Source organism: Anoplophora glabripennis, unplaced genomic scaffold (assembly GCF_000390285.2).
Source record: "Anoplophora glabripennis isolate ALB-LARVAE unplaced genomic scaffold, Agla_2.0 scaffold75, whole genome shotgun sequence".
Taxonomy (NCBI): Eukaryota; Metazoa; Arthropoda; class Insecta; order Coleoptera; family Cerambycidae; genus Anoplophora; species Anoplophora glabripennis.
This window is the reverse complement of record NW_019416255.1, coordinates 1,383,613-1,400,676: the sequence shown is the minus strand read 5'-3', so window position 1 is coordinate 1,400,676 and position 17,064 is coordinate 1,383,613. Positions and strand designations below refer to the sequence as shown.

The window sequence follows — 17,064 nt, the reverse complement described above, 5'->3', positions numbered from 1 at the left end:
CGGACGCTTTGTTCATTACATAATAGAAGCTGGTTCATTTTGGGAAAGTCGCTTGCGTTTTTCACAAAAAAATAAGGGCGCAATTTCGGTGACTTCACGATGTTGATGTAAAATGGAATTTGGCGTTATGATATATGTATAACATACCTACATCGTAAAAACCTAAACCAAAAAAAAAAATATTTTGTTTGAAAATTTTTTAGCAGATGGACAAAACTAATAATACTGACGTATTAAGGCCTGCACATACATACGCGGCAAGGTAAGCGGTGGCGGTGGCGTTTGAATGTAACGCATAGAAACTAATGGGTCAAAACATACATGTCGCGGTACGAGCGGTATATTTAAATTCGAATAACGCCACCGCCACCGCCATCGCTACCGCGTATGTATGCGCAGGCCTTTAAAAAACTGTTTATGACGCTTTATATCTCAAAAACAGAAGAAGAGAGTATAATTCATAGCAAAAAATCGCCTTATTTTTTTGTCATCATCAGCACCTGAACTTAAGGCAACTTATTCCAAAACACCCTGTGTATCATCAAAGTTGACATTAAATCTTCCCATATGCACAAAAATATACAACAAAATTAAAATTATTAGATGGTGTTTAGATTAAGGAAAAAACAAGCAATATAGTATCAGTTTCTATAAGTTTATATCTCTAAGTGATTTTAGAGGCAACACAATATAAAGGGTGTTTCAGTTCGAGTGAATCAAACTTTAACCACAAACAGAACTCGATAAATAATGCAGAGTTGCCTCATAAAGCAAGGGTTTAAATCTCACCGTTTTCACTGTACAGGGCCGTATTGGTCGGTTGTTAAAATCATATTATTTACGAAATCTTCGGTATGCTTATAACAAATTGATTCAAATTTGATGTGGTGTTAACATTTACATATGTGCATAATTTACTGTAAAATTTACAAATTTTTGAATTTCAGTGGCGTCGGAATGGGTAGTAAAGTGGAATTTTACCCCAACTTCTGCGCCAATGCCCTAATAATCATTTGAGATTCAGTTTTAGATTCCGTGGACAATTCTACATAAAAAAGATATACTTGAAAATCAGTATAGTGTATCGTTTTACCGGAAATCTTAGTTGAATGATAAGAAAAGTTTCTTAAGGATAGGAAATTTTAAATTAATATTATAATATAATGTAACGTATTAACTTAGAATTCAAAACAATATTAAATAATATCTACATCGGCGAAAAGACTGGAAAATTCTAAATATAATCCCTTGTGTATTATTTATTGTATTCGTAATGTGGTTAATTCCTCCTCTCAATGACACCTCCTCTAAAATTTCATTTGCGCCATTCTGAAGCAATTATAGGTATCCTTGTTCATTCAACGATCCATTTGTTTCAAACAGATATAATTTCTTTAAAAAATTACACCAAATAATCCGTACACAACGATTGCCATGAAAAAACAACTAAGCAATAATAGACTTATCTGTTATCAGGAAATTTTATTTTAAAGATTTGAAATATTAGTTAGTTGGTCTTTCTTATCAGAAGAACGGTTTCCCATTCAACTGAGAGTTTCGGTAAAACGATACATTATACCGATTTTCAATGTAGAATTTTATATAGAATTGTCCACGGAATCTAAAAATGAATTTCAAATGATTATTAGTGTATTCGCGTAGAAGTTGGGGTAAAAAAATCGTACTCTACTATTCATTCCTACGCCACTGACTTACAAAAATTTTTAAATTTTATAGTAAATTATGCACATGTGTAAAGGTTAACATCACATCAAATTTTAATCAATTTGTTACAAGCATACCAGAGATTTAATAAAGAATATGATTTCAACAACCGACCAATACGGCCCTGTACAGTGAAAATGGTGAGACTTAGACCCTTGCTTTATAAGGCAATACTGAATTATTTAATGCGTTCTATTTGTTGTTAGTTTGATTCACTCGAACTGAAACACCCTGCATATTTATTGGACTTATTAAGGTCCATTGACTATTAAACTAATATAAGATGTTGAATTAAATATCTTTTTGGAAACTTTTCTATCTGTTTTCGGACAAGTTTTGGGGCTTGTCTTCAACAAAATAAATGATTTGTCTATTAATTCAATTATATTTTCTTTTATCGTTCATTTTCATATTCTAATAATTTGATTATTGGAATCTACATTTACGGGAAACAGTAATTTTAATTAGTTCTATTCATTATTGGGATGTTAAACCGCTTTTGTCACATACAAACCAAAGGGAGAACTTTATGTAAATGCATATAATAGGATTAACAAAGCGAATAACATTTTTATATTTGAGTTTAGAATGAACAGTACTGCAAAGGATTTATTTACTGCATTTATGTGAGTCCATTCTAACAGTTTGATGTATAGAAAAGCTGAGTTAATAATTTTAAATCTAGACAGTGTTCCTGACTCCAAGATTTGAACGGTGTCTCTTAATATCTTGTAGAAACAACGTGGAAGAATGAGAAAAAATATTCTTTAAATTAAAAATTGTAACTGTCAAGGCTTGTAAAGCAACAAGCAACTTTTAAATTTATAATGATGACACTTCCATTGATAACAGACAAAAAATGAATTTGGCAATATTCGAATATTCTCGATTGAAATTCATCAAATTACCTAGTCTTTGATGTATAATAAAACGACCCTATATTCTACGTTATGCGTGAATTTCTTTGTATCATAAAGGGACATAAGGAACAAAAAAGGAAAATAAATAACGATAAAATAAATAAAAAATGCTTAAACATTTTCTCTACCATTTGGTTTATATTTACAGCAACGACAGAAAATGTATCTAGCAAAGCATTCCCTCTCAGGAGGATTTACCTCTTGTCAAATTAGGTTGGGATCTTTTTCGTTTATAATTAAGGATTCATCATTTTTAATTTCTTGTAATTTCACAATGCACTTATCCACGACATTATTTGTTAACAAATTTTTATCGACTATGGCAATATTTATTTGGTCATTAAATTCGTTTTTCCTAGAACTTTGTGAGGAACCATCCTTGATGTTATTAAAATTTGGGCTTGCGCAGTTGCTTTGCAGCTTGGAAGTAGAAGGAAGTGACTGATTGTCAAATTCGGGATGTCTTTCCGATAACTTGTCTACTGCTGCATCGGAGGCCCAGCCTTCTAGTCTGCGTTTTTCTTTCCCTACAGCAAAAAATTTCCAACTTTTCTTACTATCGCCGACATTTTTTAATTTTGGAAGAGTACTAGCTTTCCTAATGTCTACTTCCTCCAAACTTTTACAACAAGTTGATTCTACTTTTTTCTTACCTTTGTGAGGAGTACTTCTCATGCAATTATTGTTTTTTATTGATGGTAATTTTGGAGATTTCGATTTTGAGTCTTTGTCAGCCGAAAATCCAAATCGGTCTGTAAACTGGCGGAAGCGTGATAAAATAGAACGACTATTTTTTGGCTCACCAACTAGTTCATTCTGCACTTTACTTGTGTCCTCGTTTTGCACCAAAATACTGTTTCTACTATCACTTATTTTGTTAATATTTAGCCCCTCTATGCAATTATTTTTTAAACTATTTTCCCTGGTGTTATTAGGACACACCAAGTCGATTTCTTCCTTAACTACTGAGTCACTGTCTTCTTCTGGTTGCGAGTTATTGTTCAATTTCTCAACGTTCGTTAAATTTCTGTTTTCACTACACTTTAATATGCTTCTTTTTTCGTCGAAGTTTCCAGGTACTTTTACAGAGTGTTCCGAGTTCCTTTTATTTAAATTAAGAGTTTCTTTCGACAAAATACATTCTTCCTTTTTGAGTTTGTCTTCCTCAGAGTCAGAATTGTTGGCTAGTCCCTCTTCAAACTTCTTTTTTAAAGATGACGCGTATTCGTCCAAAAACTCCGGAGTATCGAACGACAACTTTTTGTTACCGACTAAACAGTGCTGGTCAAAACTAAACGCCCCACAGCGTAGCTTGCCCTTCTGAACCATCTTGGCTATTTCCGAGTGGTTCAAATGTTGCACTCGTTCTCGGCTTCCCTTCCTGGACCCTGGATAGCTTTTCCTTCCAGTGGTGGTTATGCTGCTCTCAGTGGATATCTTGAACTTCAGTGTCTTTTCCGAAATCTCTACCTCAGTGGCGGTTTCAGAATCATCGCTTTCTGGATCTTCTTGAACATCTTCTAAACTTCCTTCTCCTATTACCGTAATGGCTTCGTTTTCGGTTTCATCATCGGTAGATCGGGATCTGCACACACAAATATTATTGTTAGTTAATGTTATTAATATTAATGTAATAATTGTATTAATTGCTTCAATAATATGAATACTTATTTTTAATCTATCAACTCAAACTAATGAACTACCATAATTTCCTTTGTTTGAAAATTATAAAATCCAAGTTCCCAATATTAATTATAGTGGGTTAGGTTTATTTCAGGCATGGAGGCAAAGTAATCTCTTAAAACCATATATTTGCGGCAATTTATCTTGGAGACTTCTTGCTCAATTATCAATACAAAGAGTGGTTGATATTCCCCCCCCCCAATCCCTTGATTGGAAAATTATTCCACTTTACCCACAAATTAAATAAATTTCAAAATATTGGTTGACAAATCAGTATTTAACTACTTGAAATAAAAAAGCGGCAGATTTAATTCTTATATAAAGCTGAATACCTGGACCGGGTTTGTTGGAAGCTCAAACTTTTCTTCATTTTGACACTACTGTTCGAGTTAGACTTTGGCACTGCGTTTCCAACCTCTGGACTTTGGGACGTGGGAGTATTATTGTGATCAACTATTTCCACTATACTTTTACGGTGCAGTCTTTCCTCCCTCGTTGCTTCATTAAGTCTTCTATAGTAGTCTAAGGCATCCCTAACCGGTTGTATTATTAAATCCTAGAAATTAGCATTATTATACGATTGATACAGTACCAGTGTAATGTGTATTTTTCATACACGGAACAGATAAGCTCAAATAAATTAATAAACAGAAATACTTTTCAGACGGACGATTCTTGGGAACCATAAATATTCGGGCTATTGCAGAAAAAAATGGTGCAACAGATGTTCTAGTCGACTTCTATAATTGCCTTCGAAGTTTTGTTAATTACAGCATCGCTTCATACTATGATTTAGAAAGAAGCAGTTTACAGTTTGGGAATAATAATAGTTAGCACATCAAGTTTCTGAAGGCGTTTCAGTACCTACTTTAGAAACGAAATCTCATAGAATGGTTATGAAATTCACTCCTTCTGCTATTGGAGACGTTGATAGGAAAGCGATGTGACTTAGAGTGGACAACATAATGGAAAATAGATAGTAGAACAGGATCTGAAGTAATAGGATACCCAAATGGTAAAGAAGATATAGCCTAGAAGCATTATCTGCAGTATTTCATGCAGAAATCTTCACTTTGAGCACGTGCTTGATTTTGGGAAATGACTACATAAGTTTATCTACATATTCTCTAATAGCCCTCCTGCAATAAATGTCTCAAACTCAAAGTGTGGTCAAAACTTGTTTGGGACACAGATATGTTGCGTTAGGGTATTGGGAAATAAAGTAGACGAACTTCGAGTTTTCTTAGGACAAAAGCCTACTTTGTGGTGTAAGAACTTCGAAACTTCTGGAACTGAAGACTTGGACACACTTAAGTCAAGTCATGTTCCCTTGCTGATTCTGAACAAGATCATGCTCAGAGAAATCACAAGATATTTAACAGAACACTCTGACGAAATATCTCGATATTATGGAATTAGTACAGAATTAATTCTACTTGACTGGGTCGATGAGTTTGTAAAAAAAGTATATAAAAGAAAGCAGTCTTTGGGAAGATGTGTGCGAGAAGAACACCATTACTAACTACTACGACCGAAAACTCAAACCAAGGAAATGTTGAAATGTTTGCAGAAGAGAACACATGAAATGCTGATTATAAACAAAACCACGCTGCTTAAAGATATCGTGAGACTTTTAAGAGGTTGTTGTCCATTGATGGAGCGTCTCTACATTATAAAATTAGTAGAGGATACCATCTACCGGAGTATCAACAGAAAAGAAGAGTTTGTATTTTCAAAGACAGATCATGATCCTGCACATTTTCATTGTTTCAGTGATCTTTCTTTGTTTGGTGTAAGATACAAAGGCAGTTAATAGAACTCGACCAGTTGCATTTTCATTACCTGCAGTTCTATGAAAAGTTCACCAAGTGCTTCAAATAGAGGCAAAAGCACGAAGCCGATGAAGGAACACTGAGAGGAAGGTTTGGTAATTTTCTCTCTGTCCATAAAAGGTGTCACTGGTAGGCCTTCGAGTTTTTCAGCATCGCTCTGTTTGAAGAATTCCTGCAGGAGTTTATCCAACCACGGCTCTGCTACGTCCATTGGTCGAGCCTCATTGGAGATGTCGGATACTTTTATTAAAACCATACACAACTGCAAAATTGAGTTCATTACAGTTAATTTATTATCCACAGTTAAATCAGATTAATAAATTTTTCATATGATCATCAAATATATATATATATTTGATGATATATTTCTCCGCTGTTTGTTACAAAATTATAACAATCTTAAAATGGACTGGATATAACCATTTTATTCTGAGGATCATTTCGCATTGACATTTTGAATTTTTTATTCAAGATAAAAGAATTGAAAACAATTACAGCTGATAAAGTACTACAATCAATTCATGAGACACAGCGAATTTTCTTTTAATTATTAATGTGGGTTTATGAAATTAATGGCTAACATCGATATCGGTTCCCTTTAAATTATTTCCCTTACTAAAATTGCTAAGATTATCGGACAATCAACGAATTCGATTAAAATTGGATAATCTAAAGGTCGTTCGTTTAATATGTTCTTTGGATACCTTGTTTTCCAAGATAGTAGACATTAAGACTAGTTGAGCAGGTATTTAATTATTATTGCCTTTTACAGAGTTACTTTTATGAGTTTAAACGGATTTAAATATGTATACGTGGTCTGTTCAGAAAATAACCGATTTTTTTTTAAATACGTGCTAATGGAGATTTTTATTGATATGTGGTTGGCAGCATTGCGTTGCGCACAACCTCCTCTGTAATCACATGTTCTTGGATTATCGATATCTCATTTAGTTTCCTCGAGATATTGTTATTTGAGTTCAACGTGTTTAAGTGTTAGTGACGATTTTTGAAATGTGTTATTTTCTGGAACAACAGTGCAACGAAAACGTTTCAACTTTTGAAACAAACTTCCGGAGATAATGCTCTGGGTAGTACGTAATGTTACGAATGGTTTTTACGATTTAAAAGTGATCGTCAGAATTGAAGATGAATCTCGATCAGGAAGGCCTTTGACTTCATCTGATGACTCCCACGTACAGAAATTCAAAGATCTGGTGCGTGTAAATCGTCGATTGACTATCAGAGAAATTCAGAAGGGGTCAGCATCTCAATCGATTGAAAAATTGGACACGCATTCAGTTGCAGCAAAAGTTCATCGTTTGACGACCGAATAACAGAAAGAAAATCGTGTGGACATTTGTCGGCAACTCCTTGAACAATTCAATGACGACGAAACATTAATTCAAAGGATCATAATGGGAGACGAAAGCTGGGTTTGCGGCTACGTCATTGAGTGAACCATGTGTCAAGATGTTTTACAGCGGTTACGTGAAAAAATCTGCCAGAGTTGTGGTGAGATAACACATGGTTCTTGCACCATGACCTGGCTCCTTGCGATTTTGTCTTATTTCCTAAATTAAAATCAGTGGTTAAAGGAGGCCGTTTTCAGATTATTGATGATTCACAAGCTAATTCGTCACAGACTTTAAAGTCCATTTCAAATACAGCTATCCAGGACTGCTTCGCGAAATGAAACCACCGCTGGGACAAGTGCGTGAATAGGGAGGGGGGCGTACTTTGAAGAAGACAGAGACCATAATATTTAAAACAATAATAAAGATCTGTTATTTTCTGAACAGACCTTGTATTCTAAATATCTCTAACTTTTGTAGAGAAAATATTAGCTCTAACAATTAATACTGTAAGGAACAACTACTTTGTGGACTACAGTCCCGTTCAGAATTGGATTATACTCGCAATATTTATCAAACATCTAAGATCATTCATCAGCAGAATCACCAGACATAGCCGTATTCCGAACAGATTACTTTTCATCAGTATGGCCCAGGTGAGGCAACCAACGAATGATCTAACTATCTGGAAATCTTATATACCAACGTGTTTCAAGTGTAGGTGAGACAACCTATAAAATACGTCATATCTTAATTGTCACTACATCCTAAATATAAACTTTAATTATCAAAAAAATTTAAAGTATTAATCATAAGTTTTGATCTAGGTATATTCCGTTGATGCTGAATTCTAAGGAAGATTGTTAGATATAATTATTATTGCATCTTCTAAGGGTAACCTGAAATCCAGAACAATGACAGTTATATTTAGTTTTATCTTTCTTATGTCCTTTTTTTTATCTAAAATAACTCACATATATTATAACAAAATGCTATAGAAATGAATATGGCTTTTCAGTCTCTTAAATAATTTTTCTTTGGCTGAAATATTCAAGTATTCATAAAATATAAAAAAGTTCTAGAGACATTTTAGGAAACATTGATATTGAAATAGTTACCCACACAAAATTTTTATACCTAAATATCATGTCTAGAAACCCGCCGTTTATTATTAACATCAAATCTGCGATAAGCGTTGTAATTAATTTTTTATGTTCTACTAACTATAAAGCCTTGCTGACGTGGTGGCATAACTTGCATTAAGATGAAGTGACTCGATACCAACATCATTAAATTAAAATGACTATATTGTGCAGTATAATCTCAGCGGCTGGATTTGATTTTAAGCATCGCTGCTCTTGGCAATCCTTGTGAATACCAAGGGACGCTAGCTGTAACCGCAGGTCGGTATCAGGTGCTTTGCGCAACTGCTAGATCAGTTTAGATTATAAAGCTGTTCTTTGGTCAGATTATCGAGTCCTAGCTCATGGTAATTTTCAGCGCATGGCTTGAAATAACAGTTTATTATCCGTAACTAAAATTACAATCCAGGTTGTTCTCCTGTTAAAAGCTTATGAGCAAAACTTGTAGAACATACAAGGTGAATCGTAGATTTGTACATATCTACGAGTACATTTAACAACAGGAATAATGAGCGATGTAAATGAATCCAATGAGTCAGTTTTCATAATTACAAATATTTACGGAGATACGATCTTCATATAAAACCTGAAAAAATTGTTAGTAGACATTTTATTGCACTGTATGACGGGGAGGAGTATGTAGAATGATAATATCAAAAAAGTTACTCGAAAGAAGTGACGCTAATTTGCAAATTGCAAACAAGTGGCAAATTTACGTCTTTTTTTACTTTTTTTACTGCCCACGAAAATCTAGACGACCTATCGGAATATTAGTTATTTTATGTTGTAGGCAATTAAATTACCAACAATTTAAGGCACCTAGATGCATTTTTTACTAATTTGTTAACTGTAAAATAAAGGTAATAAAGGTAAATAAAAAAAGCGATGGATGTTGATGAAATTTAGGGAAAAGGCGGTCAATCCAAAGACCAAAATGTGTGCCAAAGGCCGAATCGATTGACCGTGAAATTGTGGCTCCAGGTATTTGTCAATTAATTTCCTTCGTTTTTTGGCAAATAATTGTTTAATTACTAAACGTTAATTGTAGAAGATTATATCGTAGATATAGGTTCCGATTGATCCAAAGAAATATACAGAAAAAAACGAATTTTAAAAAGTTGAAATTAAGTTGCCATTTAGGTACAACTAACAAAGTAGGACGTGCAAAACAGAGTTATAGACAAATTGTCTCAAGGTCAAGCAAAAGTAGCCCAGGAAGTCACTTTTTTGCATTAAATAGAGGTTATTTTTACGGAAATTTAACAAAAAGGGGTGTAGGTGATACACCTCTTTTTCCCCAAATAACTTTTTTTATAATGTTAATTGTTAATTAACTATTGAACGTATCGATCCGAGATTTTAGAGACAATTAAAGCAAGGGTTATACTTTTATTTACAAAAAGTTTTGCATTGATAGTTCATGAAATAAGCGCACTAGCAGCAGTAAAAGTTAACCTTAGTGAACACATGCCTGTGAACACCGCGTATTTTTTAACCGAATTTGAAACGTTAAAGTCAAAAACCTCTCGCGCGACAAGAGCGACGTTTACGCGCATGCGCGAGCCCGACGCTCCTTCTCCCGCATACAGGCGTTTAATAACGTTAAGCCGCTGCCACACGGCATGGCCAGACCGGGCCAATGTGCAATTAGTAAAGCTATGCCAATATGTGCCAACACTAATGTGAGTCCTCAACACGGTATGCCCAATACTGGCAATTGCAAGGATAGTGAACTGCTACCAATGTTGGTGTAGTTGTGAACATGTCAGTGTATTTTGAGGACCAAATGGATAGTAACGACGAGTGGTTGCAAGTTCTTTAATTGTCTCTAAAATCCCGTTGGATTTCGTTCAACTTTCAACCTTCATTTTACAGTTAACAAATTAATGAAATATTACTATAGATGCCTTAAATTGTAGGTAATTGTATATTTTCTGTTGTAATATGTCTACAACATAAAATTTTCCGATAGGTCGTCTAATTTTTCGTGGTCAGTAAAAAAGTAAAAAACACGTAAATTTGCCAACTTAGCGTCACTTCTTTAGAGTTACTTTTTTAATATCATTCTACATACTCTTCCCCGTAAAAAAGTGCAATAAAATATCTACAAATATTTTTTTCATGTTCAAACTCTAATTTGACTGATGTTCATTTTGAGAATGATTTAAAGTTCGACAGGTGCGGCTTTTAACGGAATTGTACTCAGCTCACTCTTTCAGTTTCCATTTCATTACTTTGTTAGATTTTATTCCTGCTGTTCTATACTTTTATTTTATATATCTACTTACATAAACCACTGTAAATTGTAGTCAGTGTATGTATTTAAATACTTGCACAGGGTGTTCCAATTTATAGATGAAAGTCTAATAATAATAAATAAAAAAACAAATAAAAATCAAATATTTCTTTAATAAACCATAAATAGACATAAATTTGGAAACTGTAACTTCCTCGAGACTTATTCTGCTACAATTTTTTGTATTATTAATTTTTTTATCTAAAATCTAAAAATATCGTGTTATTCTACACAATCCAAAATCTCACTCTTATTTAATTTTCATATTTATATTAAAAATTAAAATTTTATTAATTTATTCTTAATTAATTTTGATATGATAATATTAACGATAGACTTGAAAATTTCCCTCTAGACAAGCGAGTAAGGATATGTTTTCAATATAATCAATATGATACTGAAATCTTCACTAAAATCTTCACTGAAACCTAAACTTTTTAGGATGTATTCACTTTTTCATATTTTATTTACTGTTATATCTAACGTTATTAATATCACAGTGCTGCGACATATTTTGTGTGGACATATTAATTTACATTATCAAACTGAATCCGATTCTGTTAAACGCCGCGTATACCTGATAAATTCTACGACCAGGATTTGTTATTCTCGCAGGCGGTGTTTTTCTTGCAAGTATATTTCATTAATTTTAGTGAACTATTTATGTCTTCAAGTGAAATAAGACGGTTTACAGAAACAGTTAAATGGTAGATAAGCTAAAATCATATTGTTTACGTAATGAAAGAATACAGGCAGTATTTTTTTTTATTGAAGATATAAATGTAAGAGATTTAAAAAGAACATGATAAAAGTTGTACAAATTTGGGTTTACCGTAGATATTCTGTAAGGTCTCGGTAAAAGGTCCATATTTATGTAAGTACAAATCCATTCCTATATTAGACATTAGAAGTAACTGCTGACGGGTAGTAATTTCAACATGGTAGACAAACTGCCTCAAATGTCCCCATTGATAGAAGTCCAAAAATTTAGATCTGGCGAACGCGGTGGCCATGCTATTGAACATTGTTGACCTATCCATTTATTCAAAAATGATTTAACCAACTCGTCTTCCTCTATGTAGTGGTCCACACCGCCATGATACCATATATTTTTAACAATATTAAGCCTTACGTCATCAATTAAATCGAAAAGGTTGTTTCCAAGAAAGTTCAGATCATTTAAAATATGTACAATTATTGTTGACACTGAATCGTTGCTGAACTCGTCTTGATCCAATTACATGCGGATTTTGTAACGTTCATTTTCAATGTAACAATATGTGCATTATGTTTATTACTAGTAATAGTAGTAAAACATGCACGCTGATAAGTGAGATGTGTCTATCATTTTGTTATTGAAGTAACTAGCGACAAAAATTATAATCGCTGAGGAGCATCTTCAGCATGTAACGCTTACACATTTTCTCGATGAAACAGATGTAATATTTCTCTGTTCAATACATGCCCTACAAAATTCGGTGATAAATGAAGATTACTTGCTATCTGCCGAACACTAATTGACGAGTTATCAACGGCAGCATCTATTATATCTTTTTCATTTTATACATTTACTTCAGTAGGACAAATGGCCTTTTTTGGAGCGGGTTCGACTCTATCCTCGGGTCTGGCGTTCCTATTGGAATACCCATATACAAAGGCAATATCTGCATACTCTTCAGTTGTAAATAAATGCATTTTTTATTTACCTCTTTAACGCTAAGTATCAAATAAATAAATAAAATGACACAAACAATAATTATTGTATTGCAACCATCATTTTTATTTATCAGGCTGCTTTGCTTGATTGAATATGAAATATATTTTTTTTAAATTCTTGTAACTTGTAGACAAAAACGAATTGAACCTGTGTTCATATAAGAAACAATGTTTGAAAATAACCCATCTACCATCTGTCAAAATTTGTCATAGAAGTTGTAGAACACCCTGTATTTCTAGTAGAGCGTTGTAATTTAGTATTTTATGCATAATAGTAGAAAAAGTGCTATATATATCAATTATGTTGCGACATGAAGTTAAAAGCGCTTATTTTATGATTTACTTCAAATAAATACAAGGGTTGTAAGGAAACTATGGAAACATTTTTGTCAATTAAAAGAATAAATAGAAAGTAAGCGAACCATGAAAATCAAATATTATTATGCCGTAATGTTTGACTGGCATGTTTTATAGGCAGCTTTCAGAACGCTTGATCTCTCACTGTTTTGTTATATGTTAGCATAAATTTTCCATTATGTTCGTCACATTACAGCAACATATTATACAGATTCCATTTATATGGTTTTAGAATTATCCCTACATTTCCGATTTACTACTAAAGTAGAAAATATCATACCGTGTTCATTATAGACGCTATGCAACAATAATAATACAATTTATTATTATTATTATTTATTAGGCATTGACATTTGCTGTGTGGAACTTTTCTGGGTACCCTTATCCTCCCGCTGTTAAAGTAAAACTCACTTTATAAAATCGTATCAGTGAGCACAAATAAAATATGAATTTTCTCAAATATTCAAGAAATATGGCTGTAGAATGCTTGCATGACTCTTTCCTCGAACTTGCAAAAGGTAATGAAAAGGCGAAAAATTTAATATTTATGAACGCCGAAGTCTAATTATGCTATTGGTTTTGCCTAAACAGTGATTAAGCTTAAAGTTAAACGTAGATGCATTATTCCGGCACTTCGCTTGTTCTGATTCTATAGTAGCTGACAGTGGCAGATGCAGCAGTTTTAGACGAGGTGGATTTCGCATTTACTATTAACTGTACCCAGTCCCTACAAAGTAGTGATTACAGCTCTAGAATTATTGAGAGCAGATAATTTAGATCATGCCTTTGAAAAAACTCGTTTATTCGACCACAAAGTTAAATTACAAAGAGGAAATAAAGCTGCCAGTTTCAGAGTATTGCAAATCCAGACATAAATATACTCTTTGAGTGGGAGTAACAAATACAATTAAAAAGAGATCAATGAAAACAAATCATTCGTTAGTAAAGTTTTCAGCAAAAGGAACTGATCAAAAAATCTAAAATACCTTGTGATTGTTGTAAGAGCAGCATCATATAAATCTGACTGCAAAATGGAACTCAAGAAAACTAAATGAATAATATTGCAAATCATTTATGGCAGAATATAGTTTAAGCTACAAAACAAAAAATTACAACATTTTTCCTCTGAATTTAGTAGCTATAAGTTACATCAATAACAAATAAGATACCTTTTCCGTTTTACTATCTCTTCTGGGATACTAGACGCAGACTTAGGGAAAACAAGAAGTTGGATGCCCCGATGTCAAAATACATTTTGTTCAAACCTTTAAATAAAAGTTAAACAGTTCTTCAAACAATGGTTTGACTATCCCAAAATAATGAGGATTTCCGGGCTATATTCTTTTAATTACTAACTTACGGTTTTACTTGGTTTATTTCGTTAAAAAATATTACGATAAGTTGTTTTATTGCATATTTCAACAACTTTCTAGTTATTACCTATATAATTTATTATCTAGAAATTTTTTGCTGAATTAACTTACACACATTATTTCTTAAATATACTTTATAATACATTTTCGTATTCTTAAATGTATTAATTATTATTAATTAATGTACAGGATGTCCCAAAGTTCGGGTCGCAGGCCCATAAAAGACAAACGAAAAACGACAGTAAATATCTTTTTAAATGGCGTGAATCCGGACTCGCTAAGGTCCGTTTTGCACTAGAAAAACATTTTTTCAAAATTCGGTAAATAAATAAAATTACGTCATCAACTTTTTTCCACGAACATACCCATTTTTTATGATAACTAAAATTATCAATTTTTTATGAAAATTTTTTGTGCAGAAATTCTTTCTCTATCTCTTTTCCTTAAAAAATTACAATAACAAACATACATACAAAAATGTATCCTATTGTATTGGAATTAGTCATGATTTAATCAATATTGCTGTGAAAACAATGGCTGAAACTCCTGTCACAAATCTGTTTACATATTAGTTTCTGTAAATGCTATTTCTTGCATGATAAACAAACTAGTAAGTGGTTGCTAAACCATACATACATGCTGAAAAAAGACTTAAATATGTAGCCCAAATAATGGTTAATTTGGAAATAGATAATAGACTCTTATAATAACACATTCTTTGGACCGATAAGAGTCTTTTTATAAGTAATGGTAAGCCAAATAAAAGAAGCGAACATTACTGAGCCACTGAAAATCCACACTATGTTAATAGCATTCAAAATCAGGGTCATTATGGAATAAATGTTTGATGTGGCATTATTGGAATGTATTTAATTGGCCCATACTTTTATGGAAATGTATTGAACGCTAATAGCTATTTACAGCTTTTGTAAGAGGAGCTTCCAGCACTGCTTGAACATATGCCACTGCACTCAGGTTGAACGTGTGGTTGCAACACGAAGGTGCTCCTCCACATAAAGCTGAAATTGTTTAAAAAATACTTTCGGAACTAAGTGGATTGGAATTAATGGGCCTTTAGAATGGGCTTCAAAGTCTCCAGACTTAACGCCCCTAGACTATTTTTTATGGGGAACATTAAAAAATCAGTATATAAAACACCCACAAGAAGTTTGGAGCGTTTAAAGCAAAAGATTCGACATGTTTGTGAGAATCTTTCAAGAGAAACGTTGTTTAAAGCTACAAGGGACGTTGAGAAAATATTGGACAAATACTTAGAAGTAGGAGGTATGCATATCGAAATTTTTTTAAAGTAATAATCATAATTTTATATTTTGTTTTGTGTTTTGTTATTAGTTATTGTTATATTTATTAGTTCCAATTAAATCCTATTTAACTGTCATTATGTGTATTGTTCTATTTTTCTTTGTGAAGTGACCTATTTTAAGAAGAACATAGCAACTAGTATGTAAACAAATTTTATCACAGGAATTACAGCGATTGTTTTTCACAGTAATATTGTTTCTGCACAAAAAATGTTCATAAAAAAGTAGATCATTTTAGATATCATAAAACATGGGTATGTTCGTGGAAAAAGAAAGTTGATTTTTTTATTTTCCGAATTCCGAAAAAAATGTTTTTCAAGTACAAAACGGAACTTAGCGAGTTCCTATTCACGCCATCTAAACAGATTTTTACTGTCATTTTCCGTTTGTCTATTATGGGCCCGAGACGCGAACTTTGGGACACCCTGTAATAAAAAAATAGTTTACAACGTTTTCTATTTATGTTTACTATAGCTTTCAATGGGAACAGAGTATGTCTTAGTCCTGTATTATCAATTTGAATAATGAAAGACTGAATGCAGAAGTGAAAATAAGTCGAGGACGCCGTTAGATTTCAACAAAATAACTGGGTACTTTATATTTCAAGCTGTTACCACCGAAATACTAATCCATAGTATTCTGCTACTTGTGACGACGATGTGGCAACCAGAAAACCTTTGACAACTGCCTGCTATATCGACGATATCTTTATAGCTTTCTTATCAGAGATGTAAGACCTAAGTATACCTTTTACATTACAAGCAAAAAATTCGACAAAATTGTCTTTTGTGACCATGAATCAGAGACAAATAGAGACAATATATATTTCTAACTATAGTAAAGCTTGCTTAAAGCGTCAGTTTCTTGTGTTTCATCACGAAGATCTGGATAATCTTCCGGAATTTTGGGAAAATGGTAGGTCAGCTGTCGTAGTCTCATTAAAGGGCCCACTAAATCACTGGACATAACTCGTTTGGATTATAGCTTATGGAGATGAATAAATAATGTTTAACTAGTAAAAATAAAAAGTATGTTTTAAAGTTGAATATTTATCATACAGAAATGGGACAGATGCTCTATTTACCACAACTTTGCACATTAAAACTCTAAACTAGTTTTCATTGCACTTAAGAATGTCGTATCATATACAATGAAGGACGCTGTGGCAATTAATTCTGCTGTTCAAGTAATAAAATACGTTTCTGTGAATTACAACAATGTTTGTCAAAGTTTTTCCATTTCAATAAAAATCTTACGCAGAAGCCACGAAATATTTATAAAACGGCCATGGGATAAAAATGAAGAATTATTTAAAATAATTACATAACTTTTAACCTCAGGAAATA

The 17,064-nt window shown here is 32.8% G+C and overlaps 1 protein-coding gene across 3 annotated transcripts in view; it reads right to left on the bottom strand.

Moving 5' to 3' along the window:
* Positions 1-2,742: 2,742 nt before the first annotated feature.
* The window catches only part of LOC108903378 (high affinity cGMP-specific 3',5'-cyclic phosphodiesterase 9A), a 350,789-nt gene continuing 336,467 nt past the window's right edge, over positions 2,743-17,064 (bottom strand). For 2 of the 3 annotated variants that reach the window (XM_018705534.1, XM_018705536.1), the window contains 3 exons: positions 6,171-6,422; positions 4,661-4,884; positions 2,743-4,230 (listed from right to left, as the gene is read on the bottom strand). In XM_018705534.1, the coding sequence (XP_018561050.1) occupies positions 2,850-4,230; positions 4,661-4,884; positions 6,171-6,422 (1,857 nt within the window). In that variant the 3' untranslated portion in view covers positions 2,743-2,849. The remainder of the gene's footprint in view (positions 4,231-4,660; positions 4,885-6,170; positions 6,423-17,064) is intronic. The other variant, XM_018705535.1, reaches the window with a different exon arrangement.